We start from the raw sequence: 21,186 nt of genomic DNA, 5'->3' as shown, positions 1-21,186 counted from the left end.
GGCAATAGTGTCAAGTGACTTGCCTAGGGTTACGTGGCTAGTTAAGTGTCAAGCTGACACTGAGTTTTTTAAATTCCCTTAGACAATTGGGAGCTTGTTTCCTTATGGGTCAGGCCACAGAAGGTACATTTAAGTGTACCTGCATGTCTTTCCCCAGGACCCCCTTTTGCTGCCTGCATCAGGGCTGTGATCGGCTCAAGCAGAATGGGGATGGCCAAGAAAAAGGGTTTGTGACTAGCTGGAGCTGAAACTCCTGAGGATGAGGATTCCTGGAGCTCTCGGATTCAATTCCAGTTCAGCTCCATTTTCTACCCTTTCATTCACTGAGATACTTCACAAGTTTTTTAAAAAGTGCATCCACAGGAGTGGTTAAGACCCAAAGAGCCAAGCAAGTCAGCAGACAGGAAAAACGTTCCCTAAGGGCAGCTTGAGAGGACGGCTGCACAGCATTCCATGGGACTCCCCAAGCTTCCCACCGTCCCCCTCGAAAGGCTGGAGTCTGGTCAGTGTGGCAAACACGACACTCTTTTGTCCACACTAGATGTGGGCACAGAGGCCATTTATTTAATTAGGGTTTGTTTTTTTGTTTGTTTGGTTTTTTTTGGCGATGCAATCAGGGTTAAGCGACTTGCCCAGGGTCACATACCTAGTAAGTATCATGTATCTGGGTCCAAATTGGAACTCAGGTCCTCCTGACTCCAGGGTCAGTGCTCTATCCACTGCGCCATCTGGCTGCCCCCTTGTTCATGTGTTTTATATGAATAAATAGGGCTCAAAAGAATTTTCTCTAAACACTACAATTCTTCTATATGATAAAGTATAATCAGGCTCAAGCCCATGACCTTTACATCAATGACAATGTACAATACTTGTTCTTTTTTTTTTTAAAGTGCCTTTTCTCTCCCTCACAGCAGACAGGGTATCCTATGAGTCTGGTAAACCGGATAATATCCCAAATATCAAAACCAGGATTGTTGGGATAGCCAGAAAAATGTTACCTAGTCACAGTGTTCTTGACTGTGGGCTCAGGGGCAACATTGCTCTGAAGCCTGTTCTAACTCCAAATTGCTAAGAATCAGATGTATTAGAACAAGCACCAACCAGGGCAGAATGGTGAGGACCCCATGATACTATGACCAGCGTAGGTGTCTATTTTCATGAAAACCAGAAAGGGAAACATAAGACTAGTGGTGGGGGTGTTCAGTGCAAAGTGGGAAGAGGATGGGTGATGGGTTATAAAATAGACTGTATACACACACCTCTTTTATATGAGGAGGTGTGTGTGTATGTATTCAAAGTCTTGGCTCAACTGAAAATCTAAAGAAGGATGAATCAGGGCAGGAATGATTTCTACTACAAAGTTCTTTCCCAGCACATAAAAAAAAAGTACCAATGGCACACCAGTTCTTGGTGTTCTAGCATAACCCAAATGTATAAGGAACACTCCCTGCAGTGGAAGAAAAGAGACTACAGACAGAAAATCTAAAGCCCCAGGGCCTGATTCCCTTGGGAATGACTAGTTGTAGAATGGATCTTCACCTTCAACAGGAAGAGCCTAAAGTCCTCATTTCCTAGTAGAGTCAATGTGCTGCCCCCCACCCCATGTCAATGGCGCCCAACGGAGCTCAGAGACCTGGAGAGCCACAGCAAGACTGCAGCTCCATGGACAACCTACAATAAGGCTTCTTGGCACAGAACACACTGAACTGAATGAAACGCATGCTGTCAACCTCTGTGGTCTGAAAGGCTTAAAGAGGGCTTATCAAAAGGCTGGAATCAGGAATGGGGAGAAAGAAAGAGAAGGCAAGGGGCCTAGAAAATTCATGATTTGGGAAAGCAGGACTTGGCTAATTCAAAATGACAAGTTGAAAAAGAAACTTTTATAGAAGTTCATAAAATGCAAACTTGATGGTACATTTGTGTCATCCACTCCCAACTTTTATGTGACATGGCATAAGATTAAATATAAATAATTTAAGGTATAAAAGGTTTCCCAAAATAACCTAATCATTTGGGAAAATTAAATCATGAATTCAGGTTTTCCCTCTGAGCTCTAAATAATAATTTGCAAAACCGCTAGTTCCAATTAGCATAAAGGTTACATTTAAATAACACTACAAATCTCAAACATATTTTAATTCATCTATATCAAAAGAGTGCATAAAAATTTAACACAAATTGTTTTAGTGTCCCTATACTGAAACAACCCCACATAGTCTGGACAAATCAACAGGAAATGACACCAGGCTGGAAGCCCCCTGGTTCGAACGTATAAGAGTTAGTCCACAAACTTGCTGGCTTACGATATTCCGGAAGGAGTGACTTCGGATGGGGTCTTCAGCGGCAAGGGAAGCGCTGCTGAGCATGATGAAGACAAGGATGAGGTTGGTAAAGATGTGGTGATTGATAAGTCTATGGCAGCCCACTCGAATTCTGAGGAAGAAAACACAATGGTCATTTCAGATACCACCTCAAAAGGAGCAAGGTGTCACAAATTAGGAGGGGCAAGGTTTTTCTAAACAGTTCTCTATGACGGGTAAATAAGCTGTTGTTCTTACTTTCAGAAAAGAGAAGAAATAAAATCCCATTACATCAAACTTAAAGCAATGATCTGAAATCCTGTACCTCACTAAAATTTAGGTGTGTCAAGTAACAGAGATTTTGCTTTAAATGTTATTTGTGGTAACAGGATTTGCCTTGCCACAGAAGTCCTAATCAAGTGTCTCCTCAGAGCATGGGGGGAACTCTGACTTCCAGATGCCCATTCCAACAGAATACATGGTAAAAAGGGTCAAGAATCGGCCTCTGCTAAAGCTTGGAGAGAGGCTCAGCCCCTACAGGATTGCCACAGAAAGATGGCTTCTTTGGTCAAGGCGATCCAGGAAAAAAAGGAAAACACAAGAAGACTCTGCATTCCGTATGGCCCCCTTCTGCTGTTGCCATAACCTGGTGGAGAGAACAAAGAATCACACGGCTGATTTAACTCTGGGAACTCTAAACCAAAGTTCCTTGTCCAATGACCAGGCAGTTGGTACATTCCTAGAGAAATGGCCCTGATTAACACTAACACATTATTCTGAACTTCCACACCAAAACAAAGGGCATTTCCAAAAGGATCTATAGGAAACCATGCATCTCCCTATCATAATACTGGCTTTAAAAAGGATATAATAAATTCTGCATTCTACTTTCAAAACTGCCTTGCTTGTCTCTCCTTCCTTTCAAACATCCTTCTTGTGCATTTAAGAAAATGTTTCAATGGCCCTCTTTTTTTTTTCCATTACTATTGTTAAGCTCTCCTTCTCTCCCTACTCCCAATCAGAAACCAAAACAAAAAGCAAGCCAAATGAATCCGCACAGTAGCCTTGTCCAGAACTGCATGATTCTTTGGGCACCATCACTTCTCTGTCAGGAAAGAGGTAAGATGCTTCATCATAGCTCCTCTAGAGACAAGGTAGGTCATTACACTATCAGTGATCTGAAGTCTTTCAAATGTTTTTCTTTACAGCATTCTTGTTTTTATGTGATTGATTCCCCTAGTTCTGCTCACTTCACCCTGCATCAGTTCCTACTACTCAAGATTCTCTAACATTTTCTTTCTTTTTTTCTTCACGCACAATATTGCATTCCATTAATGTACCACAATTTGTTTAGCCATTTGCCCTAAAAAGTAACGTAAGGTACCCCTTTCGACTCCAGTTCTTCCTCTCGCCCCCTTTAACCTCCTCTTCAGGATCAGGACATTTATTCTGTTTCTGTCTATTCCTGCTTCACTTCTCTCCTTTTCATCTCAGCTTGCCTCCATATGAGCTTGGTGTGTGGGGTACGTAAGTGTCTTTCAATGCACCTTGAAGATATTCAGGTTCTGAAGGGACAAATTTCTGTCCCCATTAGGTTAGCACTAAATCTTCATATAGTCCTCTTCCAATTGCTAAAATAAATTTGCCTTTCTAGGTGCTTCTAGACTCTTCTGTTTAAATTCTAAACTTTTTAGCTGGCTCTGTTCTTGAAAAAATCAGAAATGCTTGAAAATCATATATTCCATTAAAGATCTATTTGATACTCAGTGATGAAAGGTAAGTTTTTCTTGGTCATAAACCCATCTGGAATACTATCTTAGAAGATATCCTTTCTTCCATTGTAGAAGCTGCCTAGTCTTAGGTATTCCTGATTGTGGTTCATTGGTACCAAACCTGCTTTTTTTTTTCTGGATGTTTGCTCTTTTATATAGGAACTCTCAATTTTTTCCATGACATTCCTGGGAATTTTACTTTTGGGGTTTGAGAGGTAATCAATGGATTCTTTCTATCTTCACTGTGCCCTCTGGTTTAATACATCTGGCAGTTTTTACACACAATTCTTTGAAATACAGTGTTCAAGGTTTCTTCCTTTTTTTTTTTTTTTATCATGGTTTTACATTCTCTCTCTTTGACCAGCTTTGCAGGTCGGTTGTTTCTGGTATCAGACATCGGACATTTTCTTCTATTTTTTTTCTAATATTTCTTCCTGTCTCATTGAATTAAGGATTTGTTTGGTCTAGACTGCTTTTGAGGACTTCTATTACTTGGGTTAGATTTCCCACTTTCTCTTCTACTTAGCACAGTGCTTTGCACACAGTAAGCATGTGATAAATGCTTCATTCATTCAGTTCACTTCTAAGTTATCTCTGAAATGCCAGATCGGTGACCTTTCCTCCTCCCCATTCATTCTGATCTTGCAGCTTCCTATGCTGTTGATGCCCCTCTTCTCCTTGATATGTTCTTTTCTCCTGATTTTCTTCTCCCTGTTTAATCTCTGTTTCTCATTGTCTTTTGCTAGGTCTTTAGCCAGCCCACACTTAGGAACCATGAGTGTGCCCAAGGCTCTGCCCTAGGCCCTCTTCTCTTCTTTCTCTACACCGCTTCACCTGGTCATCTCATCAGCTCCTGTGGATCCACTTCTCATCGATCTGTGATGATTCATAGGTCTACTAATTCAACCCCAACCTGTGTGCTGACCTCCAATATCACAGGTGAGTCTGTCAGTCAATTAACTTTTATGAAGTGCCTACTATGTGGCAGATGCTGTGCAAAGCTGAGGATATAAAAAGAAGCAAAAGACAATCCCAGCTCTTGAGGACCTCAGACTAGTGGGAGAGACAGAATGCAACGACTATGGCAAACCAGCTATATACAAGATGAGATGGAAATAATCAACAGAGGGAGATTGAGAAGGGCTTCCTGTAGAAGGTGGGATTGTAGCTGGGACTTGAAGAGAACCAGGGAAGCCAGGAGGCAGAGCACTGCAGGCACATGGTACAGTCAGTGAATATGCCCGGAGCCCAGGCAGTATCTTGGGAGGCCAGTGGCGCCATGAAGGCAGAGGATGTGGGACAGCCAGGGAGGAGGAGAATGTGAGAAGCCTGGTGAGGTGAGAGGGGGCAGGTTGTGAAGGGCTTCAAATGCCATCCAAAGCATTTTGGATTTGAGCCTGGAGACCACAGGGAACAATGGGAGTTTACCGAGCTGGGGGGGTGACACGACTGTACCTGCACTTTAGAAAGATCATTGACTACAACTCAAACTGCTCACTGGACATCTCCAACTACCTCAAAGACAAAAGAAGACATCTTGTAGACATTTTTCACCGTGTCCAAAACAGAGCCTATCTATCCCCTTAAACTCTCTCCTACTCCTACCCTCCCTGTGACTGTCAAGGGCACCACCATCTTCCCACAGTCCCTTGGGCTTACACTGTAGGAGTCATCCTGGACAATCACTATCTCTCACCCCTCATATCCAATATGGTGCCAAGGCGTGTCGATTTCACCTCCCTAATATCTCTGAAATATACTCCCTTTTCTCCTTTGACACTGCCCCACCCTGGTACAGACCCTTGACACTTCATATCTGGACTACTGCAATAGCTGCTGGGGGGGGGGGTCTGCCTGCCTCCAGACTCTCCTCACTCCAATCCATCCTCCATTCAGCCACCAAAGTGATTTTCCTAAAGCCCAGGTGACTATATCACCCCCTTCCCACCTAATAAAATTCCAGTAGTTCCCTATCACCTCCAGGATTACACACAAAATGCTTTTCTTGGCATTCAAAGCCTTTCATAACCTAGCTCCCCTGCCTTGCAGTCTTCTTACACCTCACCCCTTCCCCAAACTCTTTGATACACTGACACTGGCCTCCTAGTTGCTCCATGAGCAAGAGCAGCCATCTCTCAGCTCTGCCCCCCCCCCCAACCTAGAACACTCTGCTCCAACTACTGACCTCCCAGGCTTCCTTTAAGTCCTTCCTTTAAATACAATCCACCTTTTAAGAAAAGCCCTTCCTGACTCCCTTTCCTGCCAGTGCCTCTTTTCTCAGCCAATTATGTCCAATTTAGCCTGTCTACATTTTGGGTGTCCTGTGGTTTGCTTCTTGTCTCCCCCATTAGCTTGGGAGCTCCTGGAAGGAACACTCCATCTTTTGCCTCTCTTTGTCTCTCCAATGCTTAGCACAGTGCCTGGCACACATCAATGCCTTCTGACTGTCTGGCAGTGTCAATTTAATAACTTATTGTAAGAGATACCAGAAATGACCATACACACATAAAACAACTATCACCACACTCTAAGAGTCTGAAGGTATTGAGCATCCTACAAGGTGCATCTTGTAAACCACAGCCAGAACTTACAGCCAGTCTACCAGTGAGTCACTGATTCTCCAAGCTTCTCAGTTGTGGCCTAAGTGATTGAACCTAGAGTCTGACTTGTAAATCAAATCCTCCCTCCAGCAGGAAAGGCGAAGAATCACCAGGCTCCTAGTGAACATCTTTTTGTTGCAACCTGAGGGTCACTTCAAAGAGAATGTCACTCAGGGGGAGTCCAGAGCATCCCTGAACAACATCAGCTCAGCTTCACAAGCTTCTGTCAGCAGGATGAATGAAGTAGAGGCATAGAATGAAAATGTTGCAGAGATTCCTCCCTCCAACACAAAGCGAGCTCCTAAAATTCTCATGTGCTGTTGAGGAAGCCCAACCAGGAAAATCTGTTAACCTGGTTTCTAGATGGACTGTGACCTTCACAGAGGCAGTTTGGTGCAAGGGGAAGTAAAGCTCAGGGATCCCTTCTTTACCCTTAAGTGGATCCTGGCAATCCTGTTACTTCAGGTTTGTTGTTGGGGGAGATGTAATGAAAGGCAAGGAGGTGACTAAGGGGGAAAGGGGGACAGGAGCAGAGATTAAGAGCTAGAAGGGACCTTTGAGGTCATCTAATTCTATCTTCTCAGTCAGCCAACAAGCATTTAATAAGTACCTACTGTGTGCCAGGCACTGTGCTAAGCACTGAAGATACAAAGAAAGGCACAATCATGGTCCCCACCCTCTAGGAGTTCAAATTTTAAAGGGGAAACAACATGCATGTAACTAAGTACACACAAGACATGGTGCAAATGAAAGACAATCTCAGAGGGGAAAGCATTGACATAGGGTAGAGGTCAGGGAAACGCCTCCTGCAAAATGTAATGATAAATAATAATAATAACCAGCATTTATACAGCACCTATCATGTGTCAGGTACTACGCTAAATGCTTAAAGAATATTATCTCAATTGATCCTCAAAACAACCTTGGGAGTAGATGCTTTTATTATCCCCATTGTAAAGCTGAGGAGACTGAGGCAAACAGAGTGCCTTGCCCAAGGTCATAGGCTGGATTTGAATTCAGATCTTCCTAACTCCAGGCCCAGCACTCCTTCCAAAGCTCCACCTGGCTGGTGGAGTGTGGAGTGTGATCAGAGTCCTGAAGGCAGCCAGAGAAGCCAGGATGGGGAGGGGAGAAAGGAAAGCATCCCAGGCACGGGACACAGCCAGTGCAAAGTGACAAAGTCAAAAGTGACAAAGGGTCATTTGGGGGGGGCAGCAAGTCAGGTAGTGTTTGCTGGAGGGTAGCCTATGGGGAGTGTAAGAAGTTAGGAAGGAAAGAAAAGGATCCTGTTCAACAGGGCTTTAAATGCCAAACAGAGGCTCTTTTACAATGAGGAAACTGAGGCGCAGAAGGTTAAGTGGTTTGCCTGAGATCAGGCTGTGTGCAGTGCAGCTTGGACTCCAGTCCAGGTCCTCTGACTGCTGCTCCAGCATCCTCGCTGAGGGAGCTAATGCCTCCTCCACCACAATAGGGTATCCATTTCTCCTGCAACTTTTGCCTAACTTCTAACACTGGCTTATAAATAAAGCTGGGAAATGAAGACACCAAAGAAGGTATATTTACGGATTTGTTTTGCTAAAAATGAAGAAAGCGCTCCCTTCAGGAATGGGGATGATCTTCTCCTTCATATTTAACTCTGAGATTCTACGAGGGCGGGGACCAGCAGGGACCTCTGGCTCATCTTCTTCCTCCTCTTCCTCTTCACCTACTTTGAATAAAAATGTCTTTATAGGCATGAAATAAAAGATTGTATTTTCAATCATAATAATGCAAACAAACCTGAAATTTAAAACACCTATCCATATGACACACCCAAGCCCTTACCGTCACCCTCACTACACATCAGGAACGCTTCCTAGGCTTTGGAGGGAAAGAAGGAAAGTCCTTGGGTATGAAAATGAGGCCCCTGGAGGACATTTTAGCGTTTCGTTCTGTGACACTGATTGCATCCAGCTGGACTCATGGCTTTGTTCTCCAAGGAGAAGCTGCGTATAGGGATACTACTCCCCTGCGCTACAACAAAAGCCGAGAGAGTGAGACACCCAAAGATCTCTGAAGTTGCACACCTCCCCAGGTCCCCACTGGGTACACAGAATCCTACTCTCGTGATTCCACGTGGAAAGAAGATGATGGCAGATTCTCAAAGGCCACTCCCACAGAGTGGGGTCTGGCAAGGCCCGGGGGACAAGGTTACATGTGCTGGCTGAGCCCCACTTCAGCCATGGTGGGAAAGGCTTTTTGCCCAGAAGGCCGACCGCTAGTTGTCGCCCCCTTTTTTGCCGCAGCAGCTCATGAAGCACTCTACTAGGCAGAAGGCTTCATCCCGCCATGATGGAAGGCACACCCAATGAGAATCTGAAGTCAGGAGATCAAACCACTTGACTGACCAAGAGTTTCACTTCTCCATTTAGAGGCAAGTGTATAGATACAAGAGAAAACAAGAAGAAAACCACTCCTTGCCTTCCAGACTGGAAGATTAACAGCAAATGGCAAGAAAGGGGTCAGAATCTCAAGTGGATGCTTCTTCTACTGCTGCTCTGAGTGGCCTCTTTCCTAACAGTAAAGTCCTGTGGTCAAACACAGGCTGCTCTTTGATCATGAAGATGACAACTCCCATCCAACATCAAAGGGCACCCTAACCCTAACCCTAATTGCTTCCCCAGTAAGAATTGTTCACCCTCACTGGCCACTTGCAGGATGGCTGATCTGAGCCAGGACCAAAGCTGGTGTCCCAAGGAAAAATGGGAAGTTAACTGGTCCCTAAGGGGATTGAAGCCAACAGCACCACACTATCTAGATGAAGTAAATGGCCACAGAAAATGGTATATCCACAGTAAATCTGACTGCTTCCTCAGGAATCTACCTGAACCTCAGGATCTACAAAGTCAAGCCATGCATCACTGAGGCCAGCACCATACCTGGGACATCACAAGGTGGGTAGGGGTCCTTGTCTTCATCCTCACCTCTGTAATCATCAAGTATAACCTGCAGCAATGGAAGGAGGTCTGACGTGAGGAGGGGCAGATCTACATTGAATGCATGTCACACAACAACCACATGTCCTATCTGACCTGGGTGGGAGGGAATGCCCTGAGGATACAGACAGGAAAGCCAGAACACTCTCAAGTAATTTCTGCACCCATGAGAAAAAACAGGTTGAGAACAAAAAAGGAAGAGATGTCACTCTGAAAAATTATGCTCAACTGTAACTATTTGCTCCAGCGACCAAATGAAAAGGAAGAAAATCCCTAGAATGACTGAGTATACCTGCTGCATAAAGCCACCTGAGCCCACCCATGTCTTCTTGGGAGACACCAGGCATTAGTGAGGGTCTCTTATCTCTTACCCCTTCCTCAAGCTGCTAAGGCTCTGACTCCATGATGTAATGGATCTGGGCTGGCAATCCACCCTCAGACCCTTCAGAGCGATCACGACCAGTCCCATCACCCAATGCGGGACACCATGGAAGTCACACAGTCTGCAGGGGTCTATTGCATGCCCTGACTTATCAAGGCTTCATTGCACTTTGATACTTCAACCGCAGACAATGGTTGTATGACAAAGGTGGACAATGACTGCCTTGAGGCCCTGAGGGCCAGCGACAGCACAGTCTGTCATAATGAAACATAAAGGAACACTCTGGAACAAACACCTTGTGATCACTGTTAGCCATCGGGTTGACTTCTGGCTTGTCATTCTTTTTATTCTCCAGACTCTCTTTTCTACAGAGAAGAGAACACAAACAAATGTCAAAAAGCAAGCTGCTACATGTAAAGACAAGGTTTGATTGGAAACAACATTTACCATGAAAAAATAACCCTTCTTTACCCAAGCACTTTTCATTAGTCTCTATGTGCTAGATTCATTAGGGAGATTTTAATGAAACTCTCATCCAAAGACAAATATCACCTATCACATAATTCATTTTATGATACTAAGACTAACTACATCAATTCTTTAAACACAAGAATATTTGAAATCCCAACCTAAAGTTTGAAGGTAATGGAACCAAACCATTTGGCTTCATTTTAAGAACTGGTTTTCTTAGTCCTCATTTCCAATTCTACCAAACATTTGAGACAGACACCCCTTGAACTCAGTATGCTGCAGGGCCAGTGACAGGGGTCTATCACTTCAAGGTAACTGGGGTTTTCCCGTGGCTTACGCTAGATGGTCAGACCTCCAGAGCTTTCAGCCAGGATTCGGTGGCAGTCCTTGGAGGTCACCTAGTATTCTAACCCTATCTTTGACAGATGACGAAACAACTCTACAGAGACTGGGCTGTTAGTCAGATTCACCCAGATCATCTGCCTCTCCCCTGGACCTAGAGTTCTAGGCTTGACTCCATTTACCTGGCAGTCTTCTTCCTTTCCTTTTCCTCTGCTTCTTCTTTCTGGGCAGTATTCAGACTTTCAGCATCAGCCAAATTGTCCACAGCAATAGCCAAGAACACATTCAACAGAATATCTAATCCAAATAATTTTAAGGATACAACATACAATTTTGCTCTATTTTGGTCACTGCAGAAATCAGCAATGGCAAGAGCACACCAGCTCAGTTCCCAGGTAGGTGTTACATTTGATGACTACACATGGTACTATATGGCTTTGGAAAGTTCAATAAGTCCAATGATATAGAAAAAGAGATAAAATGTCAATCTGATACTAACCTTTTTTTGGACTGAATCTGTGACTTCAACGGTGAAGAAACTTCCTATACTGTGGCAGACAAGTAAATGCTCCATAACACATTTGGTTTCAGAAAGCTGCCTGTGACACTGAGAGATTAAGGGACTCCCAAAGTGTGTGGCAAGGGCATGACCCAAGGCTAGGTCTTCCTGAATCTCGGGCCAGCTTTCCCCCCTACTGTGCCACACCGCCTGTGTAAAGGCTGCACAAGAATTGAGAATGTCCCTTTAGAAATATGTGTGTGCATAAAAATACATACATAAACAGATATGTATGTATATGAAATATAAATCATACACACATATAAGATGTAACTATCTAGTGCTGTGATTGCTTAGCAAACACAGTCAGGGTGTAGACAGATAGCCACATGAACACCACCTCTCCAAGTACATCCCTGGAAGGCTATCTGCTCATTTTATGGAGGGGCTAGGCCTATTGTTCACAACTGTAAATCTTATTTGGAAGCCACAAGTGAGTGAGCTGGGGCATTCTTTTTTTTTTTCTTCTACCTATCTGTTCTTTATTATTTTTAGTTTTCAACATTTACTTTCACAAGATTTTGAGTTCCAAATTTTCTCCCCATCTCTCCCCTCCCCCACCCTAAGACAACACGTATTCTGACTGTCCTTTCCCCCAATCTGTCCTCCCTTCTATTACCCCACCCCCTTCCCTTAACCTCTTCCCCATCTATTTTCCTGTAGGGCAATACAGATTTCTATATCCTATTGTCTGTATATCTTATTTCCTGGTTGCATGTAAAAACAATTTTTAACATTCATTTTTAAAACTTTGAGTTCCAAATTCTCTCCCTTCCTCCTTCCCCACCCACCCTCATTGAGAAGGCAAACAATTTGATATATAGGTTATACATGTGTAGTCATGCAAAACACTTCCATAATAGGCATGTTTTGAAAGACTAACGACATTTCCCTCCATCCTATCCTCCCACCCTGGTTTATTCTATTCTCTTCTTTGACCCTGTCCTTTATCAAAAGTGTTTGCTTTTGATTACCCCCCTCCCCCAATTTGCCCTCCCTTCTGTTGTCCTCCCCTCTCTTATCACCTTCCCCCTTATTTTCCTGCAGGGTAAGATGGATTTCCATACCCAATTGAGTGTGTATGGTATTCCCTTCTTAAGCCAAATCCAACGAGAGTAAGATTCACTCATTCCCTCTCACCTTCCCCCTCTTCCCCTCTACTGTAAAAGCTTTTTCTTGCTTCTTTTATGTTCTCATTTACCCCATTCTATTTCTTCCTTTCTCCTCTTCCCAGTACAATTCTCTCTCATCTCTTAATTTTATTTTTTGTGTATCATCTCTTCATATTCAACTCACCTTGTGCCCTCTGTTTATGTGTGTGTGTGTGTGTGTGTGTGTGTATATATCTTCCCTCCAACTACCTAATACTGAGAAAGGTCTCATGAGTTGCAAATATCATCTTTTCATGTAGGAATGTAAACAGTTCAACTTTAACAAGTCCTTTATGATTTCTCTTTCCTATTTAACTTTTCATAGTTGTTGAGTTTTGTATTTGAAAACCAAATTTTCTATTTAGCTCTGGTCTTTTCATCAAGAATGCTTGAAAGCCCTCTATTTTATTGAATATCCACTTTTCCCCCGAAGGATGATACTCAATTTTGCTAGTTAGGTGATTCTTGATTTTAATCCTAGCTCCTTTAACCTCCAGAATATCATATCCCAAGCCCTCCAGTTCCTTAATGTAGAAGCTGCTAAACCTTGTGTTATCCTGATTGTGTTTCCACAGTACTTGAATTGTTTCTTTCTGACTGCTTGCAATATTTTCTCCTTGACCTGGGAACTCTGGAATTTGTCTATAATATTCCTGGGAGTTTTCCTTTTGGGATCTCTTTCAGGAGGTAATGAAGGAATTCTTTCAATTTCTATTTTACTCTCTGGTTCAAGAATATCAGAGCAGTTTTTCTTGACAATTTCTTGAAATATGATATCTAGGCTCTTTTTAAAAAATTTCATTTATTTACTTATTTATTTTATTAAGGCAATTTGGGTTAAGTGACTCGCCCAGGGTCACACAGCTAGTAAGTATCAAGCGTTTGGTCTGAGGCTGCATTTGAACTCAGGTCCTCCTGACTTCAGGGCCAGTACTCTATCCACTGCGCCACCTAGCTGCCCCCAGGCTCTTTTTTTGATTATGGCTTTCAGGTAGTCCAATAATTTTTAAATTATCTCTCCTGGATCTATTTTCCAGGTTAGTTGTTTTTCCAATGAGATATTTCACACTGTCTTCTATATTTTTATTCTTTTGGTTGTTTTATAATTTCTTGATTTCTTGTAGAGTCATTAGCTTCCATTTGCTCCATTCTAATTTTTAAGAAATTATTTTCTTCAGTGAGCTTTTGGACATCCTTTTCCATTTGGCCAATTCTGCTTTTCTAGGCATTCTTCTCCTCATTGGCTTTTTGGACCCCTTTTGCCATTTGGGTTAGTCTATTTTTAAGGTGTTATTTTCTTCAGTATTTTTTTAGGTCTCCTTTAGCAAGCTGTTGACTCTTTTTTTTCCATGATTTTCTTACATCACTCTCATTTCTCTTCCCAATTTTTCCTCTACTACTCTTATTTGTTTTTCAAAATTCTTTTTGAGCTCTTCCATGGCCTTCGACCAATTCATTTTTTTCTTGGGGGCTTTGGATGTAGGAGCTTTGACCTTGTTGTCTTCTTCTGGTTGTATGTTTTGATCCGCTTTGTCACCAAAGGAAGATTCTATAGTGCGAGTTTTTTTCCTCTGTTTGCTCATGTTCCCAGCCGATTACTTGACTTTTTAACTCTTTGCTAAGGTAGGGCTCTGCTTCAAGTGTAGAAGGTGTACTGTCCAAGCTTTTGGGGTTTTGTGCAGCTGTTTTCAGAGAGACTTCTAGGGACCTGTAAATTTTCAGTTCTGCCAAGGTTGTGTGATTAAAGGAAAGGTGTTTACTCCTTTCCTGGCCTGTGCTGTGGCCGATGAGTGGCCACAAGCACTCTTTTCTGCCTTGGAACTGTGAGGAGAATTCCCTTTGTACTGCTACCACAAGCTCCGCCCCACCAGCACTCCTCCTTGCCCCAGGACCACCACCCAGGATTGCAACCCTGATCCAAGCATGGCCAAAGCAAGAGAATCCTGCCTCAGCTCCAGCAAAGAGATCCCTGCAATCCCCCTCTGATCAGCCCCTCAGTCTCCATCCCCCTTACTGACTGTGGGCTGAGAGCTCTGGAAGCAGTCACTGCCACTGTCCCAGGCCTGTGCCAGGGGGCTGGGGCTGGACCATACTCCTCTGTCACCCAGACCTTTCCCACTGACCTTCTAAGTTGTCTTTGGCATTTATGGATTGAGAAGTTTGGAAACTGCCATACCTGCCTGTGATTCAGTCCCCTGAGGCCTACTCCAGGTTTGCTGCGGCTCCGTCTTTGCCAGGGTGGTCCATGCTAAGCTGCACTCCTCTTCCAGCCTGGCACAACAGACCTTTCCCATCAACCATCCAGATTGTCTTGGGCTGGAAATTTGTTTCACTCTGCCTTTTTGTGGGTTCTGCTGCTCTAGAATTTGTTTAGAGTCATTTTTTTACAGTTATTTGGAGGAGTTTGGGGGACAGCTCAAGCAAGTCACCGTTTCTACTCTGCCATCCTGGCTCCGCCCCCTTGGTCACTCTTCTGAAAGTCATCTGTAGTGTGCTCCAAGTTTTCTCCTTTGGAGCTGCAGGTGACTTTCAGGACGAGTCAAAAGTTACAAAAGCCAAATCTAGTGAACAAGGATCACCAAACTGTGGCCACTTTTCCCTTTTCTTTCTTTTTAAAATAGCTTGATGTTTAGGAACAAGCCGCCTTTTTCTTGAAAAGCTCACAAACTGGAAATAAGGCAATCTTAAAACAACAGTCTCTACTATTTTGAGTAATGATAACTTTTTAGAATAGGTACATAAGCCTCTCCTGGGAAGGGACACCAGGGGATGGTAATCAGCCAGCTCTCAAAAGCTTCCCTTCTCTTCTTCCTCCATGTCCTCTCCATCTGTTCTCTAAGGTGGAGATGAGGAAGGAGTGGGGGGCATAGGAGATAGCCAAGGCAAGAAGGGAGATGGACTACAGTATGAGAGGAACAGAGAGAAGGCAAATTTGGCTGGACCTCTTTTGTGCATGTGTGTACATGTCGTCTCTCTTGTAGAGTGTGAGCTCTTTGAGGGTAGGGATCACTGTACTTTTTGTCTTCATATCTGAGTAGATGATGCACTGAAATGTTGCTTGATTGACTATTATGTTACAGAGACAATTCAAACGCCACGTTTCTGCACGTGACCTACATATTTGATTGCTGCAGACTACTCTTTCACGTGCTCTATGTGTCACTTATTACAAGAGGCTTGTATTTTTTACTTTATATATGCAATACTGTCATTTATGATATGATCATGCACAGTGAATTATAGTTTTGTGTACTCTGGTTAGCTACATGAAATTCTGATGTAAAAGATGTAGATTAATACATATATGTGACTACATTGTTTTAACCTCTGCTAAAGAGACCAACCATGTTAACTATATTGACCGTGCTTTCTATTAATTTCTTTAATTATTTAATTTCCAAATTCTGTATGTTGTGCTACATATGCGTAGATATGTTGGCAGACCCAGTATGATTTTCAGAGATTGCAAATTCTTCACTAGAGGAGGATGTAAGGCAGCACTTAGCATAAAGCTGGGCATCCAGTTAAGTGTTATTATGTTTGTTGATTTCACTTGACTTAAATCGCCCCATTATTGCGGCAAAAATCTTTCTAATTCTGAGTGCAAAAGCATATCAGTTTGAATTTGGTTTTGTTTGGTTGTTTTGGCTAGGCAGTGGGGTTAAGTGACTTGCCCAGGGTCACACAGCTAGCGTTATGTGTCTGAGGTCAGATTTGGGCTCTGGTCCTCCTGACTCCAGAGCTGGTGCTCTATACACTGCGCCTCCTAGCTGCCCCATCAGTATGAATTTGTAAAACACCTGTCGAATGCTTCTTTTTAAAACCAACTATTACATGTCATTCACTGCATCCCAGGCCAGGGCCAGTCGTCCTGACTTTTTTCTTGCCATTGGACTTCGATGACTCTAGAAGAGAGAATGAGGCTGATGACTTTGCAAAATTCTGCCTTGCTCTACTCCAACTCATGAGCAAGTCAAGATATCACTTTGTGATGTCACTGGTCCTCTTCAAAAATGAAGCATGAATAACATTCATGGGACTCTCATGAGAAGGGCTTCAGACAAGCTTCCAGGAGTAGAAACTTCCATAAAAAGTTGGTGAAATCTACAGTCACCAACAAGGTCACCTTCATGCATTCCTCTAGAGCACATCCCAAGCTTCCAAGAAGCTCCCTCCACACTTCCATCTCTCCTTCTTCTCTCTTTTCTTCTCAAGGCTCAGCTCAGGAATCACCTCCTGCAGAAGGCCTTCCCTCACTTCTCCAGAGGACAGTGTTTTCTCTGTCTTCCACAAATCCTGGAGTCCTTGTCTGATCACTTCTTTGTCGTCATCATTTCCTACACTGTTCTGTACTTCTCTGGGCACATATCAAAACACTCACATCCTCATCCCCAAAAGAAGGCCAGCTCCATAGGGCCTGGATGATGTCATTTTGTCCTGGGACTCTCAGGGCCTATTCAAGTGCCTTATGTACATTGGGTGACTTTGCTGCAATCATTCTTGAAGCATGCATAGTGGAGTGGAAGGAGTTCCTGCTTTGAAATAAGAGGAGCTGAGTTCAGATCCCAGCTCTCTCACTAACTAGTCTTATCATCTTGGACAAGTCATTTGAATTCTCAATACCCCAACATATAAAGTGGGAACAATAAGGACACTACTGACCCTCAGAGGCTGCTGCTAGGGTCCTAGGAGATGATGTATGAAGAGCACTTTATAAGCTGTAAACTGCCACATAAAAACAACCCATTATTTTTACTACAATTCCTTGAGGAAGTAAACCATATTTTAGTATTTATTTTGACTTTGAAAAAGTCTTTTGTTTGGCTTCACACAAAAGTTTATTTAAAATAGTGATCTGCTATGGGATTGAGAGGAATATTTTGTCTGAATAGTAAACTTGCTTAGACAGGAAACAAAAGGAAGGTTTAAACAGATATTTCTCTTGATGGAGAAGTCATAACAGTAAGCAATCAATATTGGGAACAATTTTTATTGCATTTGTATTAACAATCTAGAGGAGAAAAGCTCATGATTGAAACTTTCAAGCTATCAAATGATAGTTGCCTGGCAGGTATTCTCAAGCATGGGCCAGTGCAAGGTAATGTATTTAGAAGACAATCATTCCAACTCTACTTAGGAGATGATGGGTCTCAAGCTATCAGCTACAACCCAGGAAAAGACCTGAAGAAGCATTGTGGATAATTCTTGTCCAGTGTATCACAGTAGCCTTTTAAAGATGTCAAGAAAGTTAGGCATCATCAAGAGAGATATCAAAACCAGAAAACTATCTTTGAACAAAATTAGGGTATCTGTATACCTGGGGACTGTTCACAGTTTTGGCTACTATTATGCAAGAAATGCATAACTGGGTTACAAAAAATCCAGAGGAAAGCAACTCAAATGACCCAGAAAATGGAGGAAATTCCTTGGTAGGATGGTCCTTATTTCATCCAGGAAAGATGAAGGCTGAGAGTGGTAGGATTAAATTTACAAGGTCATTAGAAGAAAGGGAATACGTAGCTTTTCATCAAATCTCAAAATAATAGAATTCAAGGGTACCCCTTGAAGTTGGAAAGGAGTATTTGATACAGCCATTGTAGGGACTTGGAATCCATCACCAACATAGGAATTATGGGATGAAAATATAAATAGGCTTAGGAGGGACTAAGATAAATTTGAGAATGATAGAAGCTTACTAGAGTTCTCTGTAATATCAAACTTGGGTTGATGTTACAGTGAACAACCATACCCTTCTACAAACATCTTTTGATGTCTCTGATGGTCATAGAACATGGGCTAGGGAGGCATCACTGATCTTGCCCATATGGCACATGGCATGGTTCTTGTTCCTCTACCACTTCTTATACCAAGGCAGCTTTAATTCTAAAACATCTACTGGGAATTTCACTTCCTCTACAACTACATCCTTAACAAAAGGAAATTAAAATGAGTAAAGGATTTCCCAAAACAATATGAAAGAGCTGATCAAAGTAATGAGCTATTATTATACCATCACAACCCTACAATTGCTCTTGGTCAGCAATGAAGGATACAATTACCACAAATAAAGAGGATGATGAAGTATATACAGACTATCATTCCTGAAGAAGACGGGCCCCCATAAGCCATAATTCCATCATACATGACGGCATTCCAGTCTTCACCTGTAAGAATCTAAGATGCAAGTGTTAGTTGTCACTGATGGAAAGAAGAGGACCAAGATCTATTTTATTATTTTACAAATATTTTGACTCCTAAAGATATTCAGAGGCTACGTGAACATGCCCAAACTTTTTCCACTATGTTTTACATTACACGAATTCATACAATGCATAAAGTTGATGTAAAATGAAAACAGAGATTCAGCTCTACACATTTTTTATATAATGTATTCCCAATGCCCCACACATAGTTATAGAACCCTAACAGGCTAGACTACATGGCTCACCATTTCAAATTCAATCTCCTCTCACTCAGAATCCTTAGGGCTACGTCAACCCATTACAAAATGAATTCAAATAAATGTTGACAGTGATAAAAACAACATCTCTAATCTCTACTGGTTCCTTCTCTTCCACTCGGTTAACCAACTTTACCAGATAAAGAGATGCTATTTTAGCTTCTTACTACAGCTTGCTATTTAGATGACCCCTTGTTAAAGGACCTTCTAAACAAGAGAGACATTACAATCTCTACCCATACCAATGCAATCACAAGTGGGTTAAATATTGAAGTTGTTTAGATTACTACAGGCCAAGACTAAGAGAAAATAGTCAATGGTCAACAAAGAATTTCAATTAAAACATGAAAACATGACCCATGGTGGAGACAGCACATGTCTTTAGGGTATAGGTGCTCAAGAGTCATCAGGAGCATCACTGCTAACCCTCAGGCAAGCTTGTGCAAGTCTGATAACATAGTCCTTGGGTTAACAGATCTTTTAAGCTGACCTATTAGGCTTAGCCAAAGGGATTTTGCTTAGATTATATTAAGAAGGTAGTTTTGAAGGGCTCCCAAGGATCATCTTATTGAGATATACCAGGGCAGCTAGGTAGCATGGTGGATAGAGTGCTGGTCACAGAGTGTGGAAGACTCATCTTCATGAGCTCAAATCTGGCCTCAGACACTTACTAGCTGTGTGACCCTAGGCAAGTAAAGTAATCCTCTTTCCCTCAGTTTCTTCATCTGGAAAATGAGTTGGAGAAGAAAATGGCAAATCACTCCAGCATTTGCCAAAAAAACCCAACGAGATCACAAAGAGTTGGAAATGACTGAACAGCAACTCCCAATACACCTTCCCATATTTATTCAAACTAGAGAAAAATAATTTTGCTGTGGGTGTTGGATTCTTCTCTTCATAGCCAAGATGAATTTCTGAATAGTATCAAGTACTTTATAAGAATCACAGAATTTGAAGAGTTCAAAAGGACCTTACTGCTCAAAACCAATTTTCTACCCAATCTGTAGGAATGCTATCAATAACATGTTTGACAAGTGGTGATCCAGTCTCTGATTTAATACCTCTAGTGACAGGGAGCTAATTCCCTCTGGGTCAGTCCATTTGGTTTTTGGACAACTCTAATCATTGAGATCAATCTAATCATTAATACTAAATCAAAACTTGTGTCCCCATAACTTCACAGGATCATATGATCATAGATCTAAAGCTAGAAAAAAACCTCAAAGCCCACCTAAGTCCAACCTCTGCTTTTTACAGATGGGAAAACTAAGGCCTGAGTAGATGCCATAACTTCCCCAAAATCACCCATGATGCAAAAGTCCGAGTCAGAAGCTGAATCTGGGCCCTCTGACTCCAGAGTCAGTGATCTTCCCCCTGTACCATGCTGCCTTTACCCACATCCAACCATAGGTCCTCCTGCTGCCTTCTGGACCTCTTCTGTGTCAAAATCCTCAGGGTGCTGAGGATCATTACGTGCCCCAAAAATGTTCTCCAACGCACTCCTCGTCGAGCTTAGAACAAGATTTGTACGAGTTACACTACTGAAAATCAACACAGTAGAGGAGACAGAGAGCTAGTAGAGGAGTTTAGAAGACGTGGGTTCAAGACTCAGCTCCGACACATACCAGTTGCATGACTCTGGGCAAGTCGTTTAATCTCTCACTGCCTATGGCAATTCTCTAAGACTACAAATGGCAACACCGATGCCAAAGACAATTGGTAGAGAAAATTTCTTCGTTGGGAATCCTCTATACCAAGGAAATCAGAGGACCGTCATTCCCTGTAACAGATGAGAATCTAAAATAATAGAGTTCATTAAAACTCACTGCACTAGTGAGCTTTTAACAGATTCATCTAAATTTCCATTTTGTGGCAAATATGTGGTAGGCATAGGGGAACAGATTTAGTTAGAACATATGAAAACTTCTTAGCAATTAGAATTGTCTGATGTTGAAACAGCTGCCTCAGGAGGTGGTTGACTCTCTTTTGCTAGAGGGTGAGCTCCAAATAAAGGCTGGACAGCTACCATCAGAGATCTTGGCAGGGCAAGAGGTAATGTTCAGATATCCTGAAGAGATGATGTCTCACGCCCCTTCCAAGTTCTGAGGTCCTCTGATTCTACAGCGATCGAACTGCAAAGGATCTCTGCTGTCATCTAAGTACAACTATCTGAT

General features: G+C 42.5%; 1 protein-coding gene across 7 annotated transcripts in view; it reads right to left on the bottom strand.

Moving 5' to 3' along the window:
* The window catches only part of CACNA1D (calcium voltage-gated channel subunit alpha1 D), a 360,797-nt gene that overhangs the window by 95,961 nt on the left and 243,650 nt on the right, over window positions 1-21,186 (bottom strand). For 6 of the 7 annotated variants that reach the window (XM_020970566.2, XM_078152054.1, XM_020970569.2 and 3 more), the window contains 6 exons: window positions 18,606-18,726; window positions 11,025-11,139; window positions 10,325-10,394; window positions 9,591-9,657; window positions 8,236-8,380; window positions 2,304-2,433 (listed from right to left, as the gene is read on the bottom strand). In XM_020970566.2, coding sequence (XP_020826225.1) covers window positions 2,304-2,433; window positions 8,236-8,380; window positions 9,591-9,657; window positions 10,325-10,394; window positions 11,025-11,139; window positions 18,606-18,726 — 648 coding nt within the window. The remainder of the gene's footprint in view (window positions 1-2,303; window positions 2,434-8,235; window positions 8,381-9,590; window positions 9,658-10,324; window positions 10,395-11,024; window positions 11,140-18,605; window positions 18,727-21,186) is intronic. The other variant, XM_078152055.1, reaches the window with a different exon arrangement.

Source organism: Phascolarctos cinereus, unplaced genomic scaffold, assembly GCF_003287225.1.
Source record: "Phascolarctos cinereus isolate Bilbo 61053 unplaced genomic scaffold, phaCin_HiC Scaffold_4;HRSCAF=312, whole genome shotgun sequence".
Classification (NCBI taxonomy): Eukaryota; Metazoa; Chordata; class Mammalia; order Diprotodontia; family Phascolarctidae; genus Phascolarctos; species Phascolarctos cinereus.
Note: the sequence above shows the minus strand (reverse complement) of the source record. Positions and strands in the feature narration are given on the sequence as shown.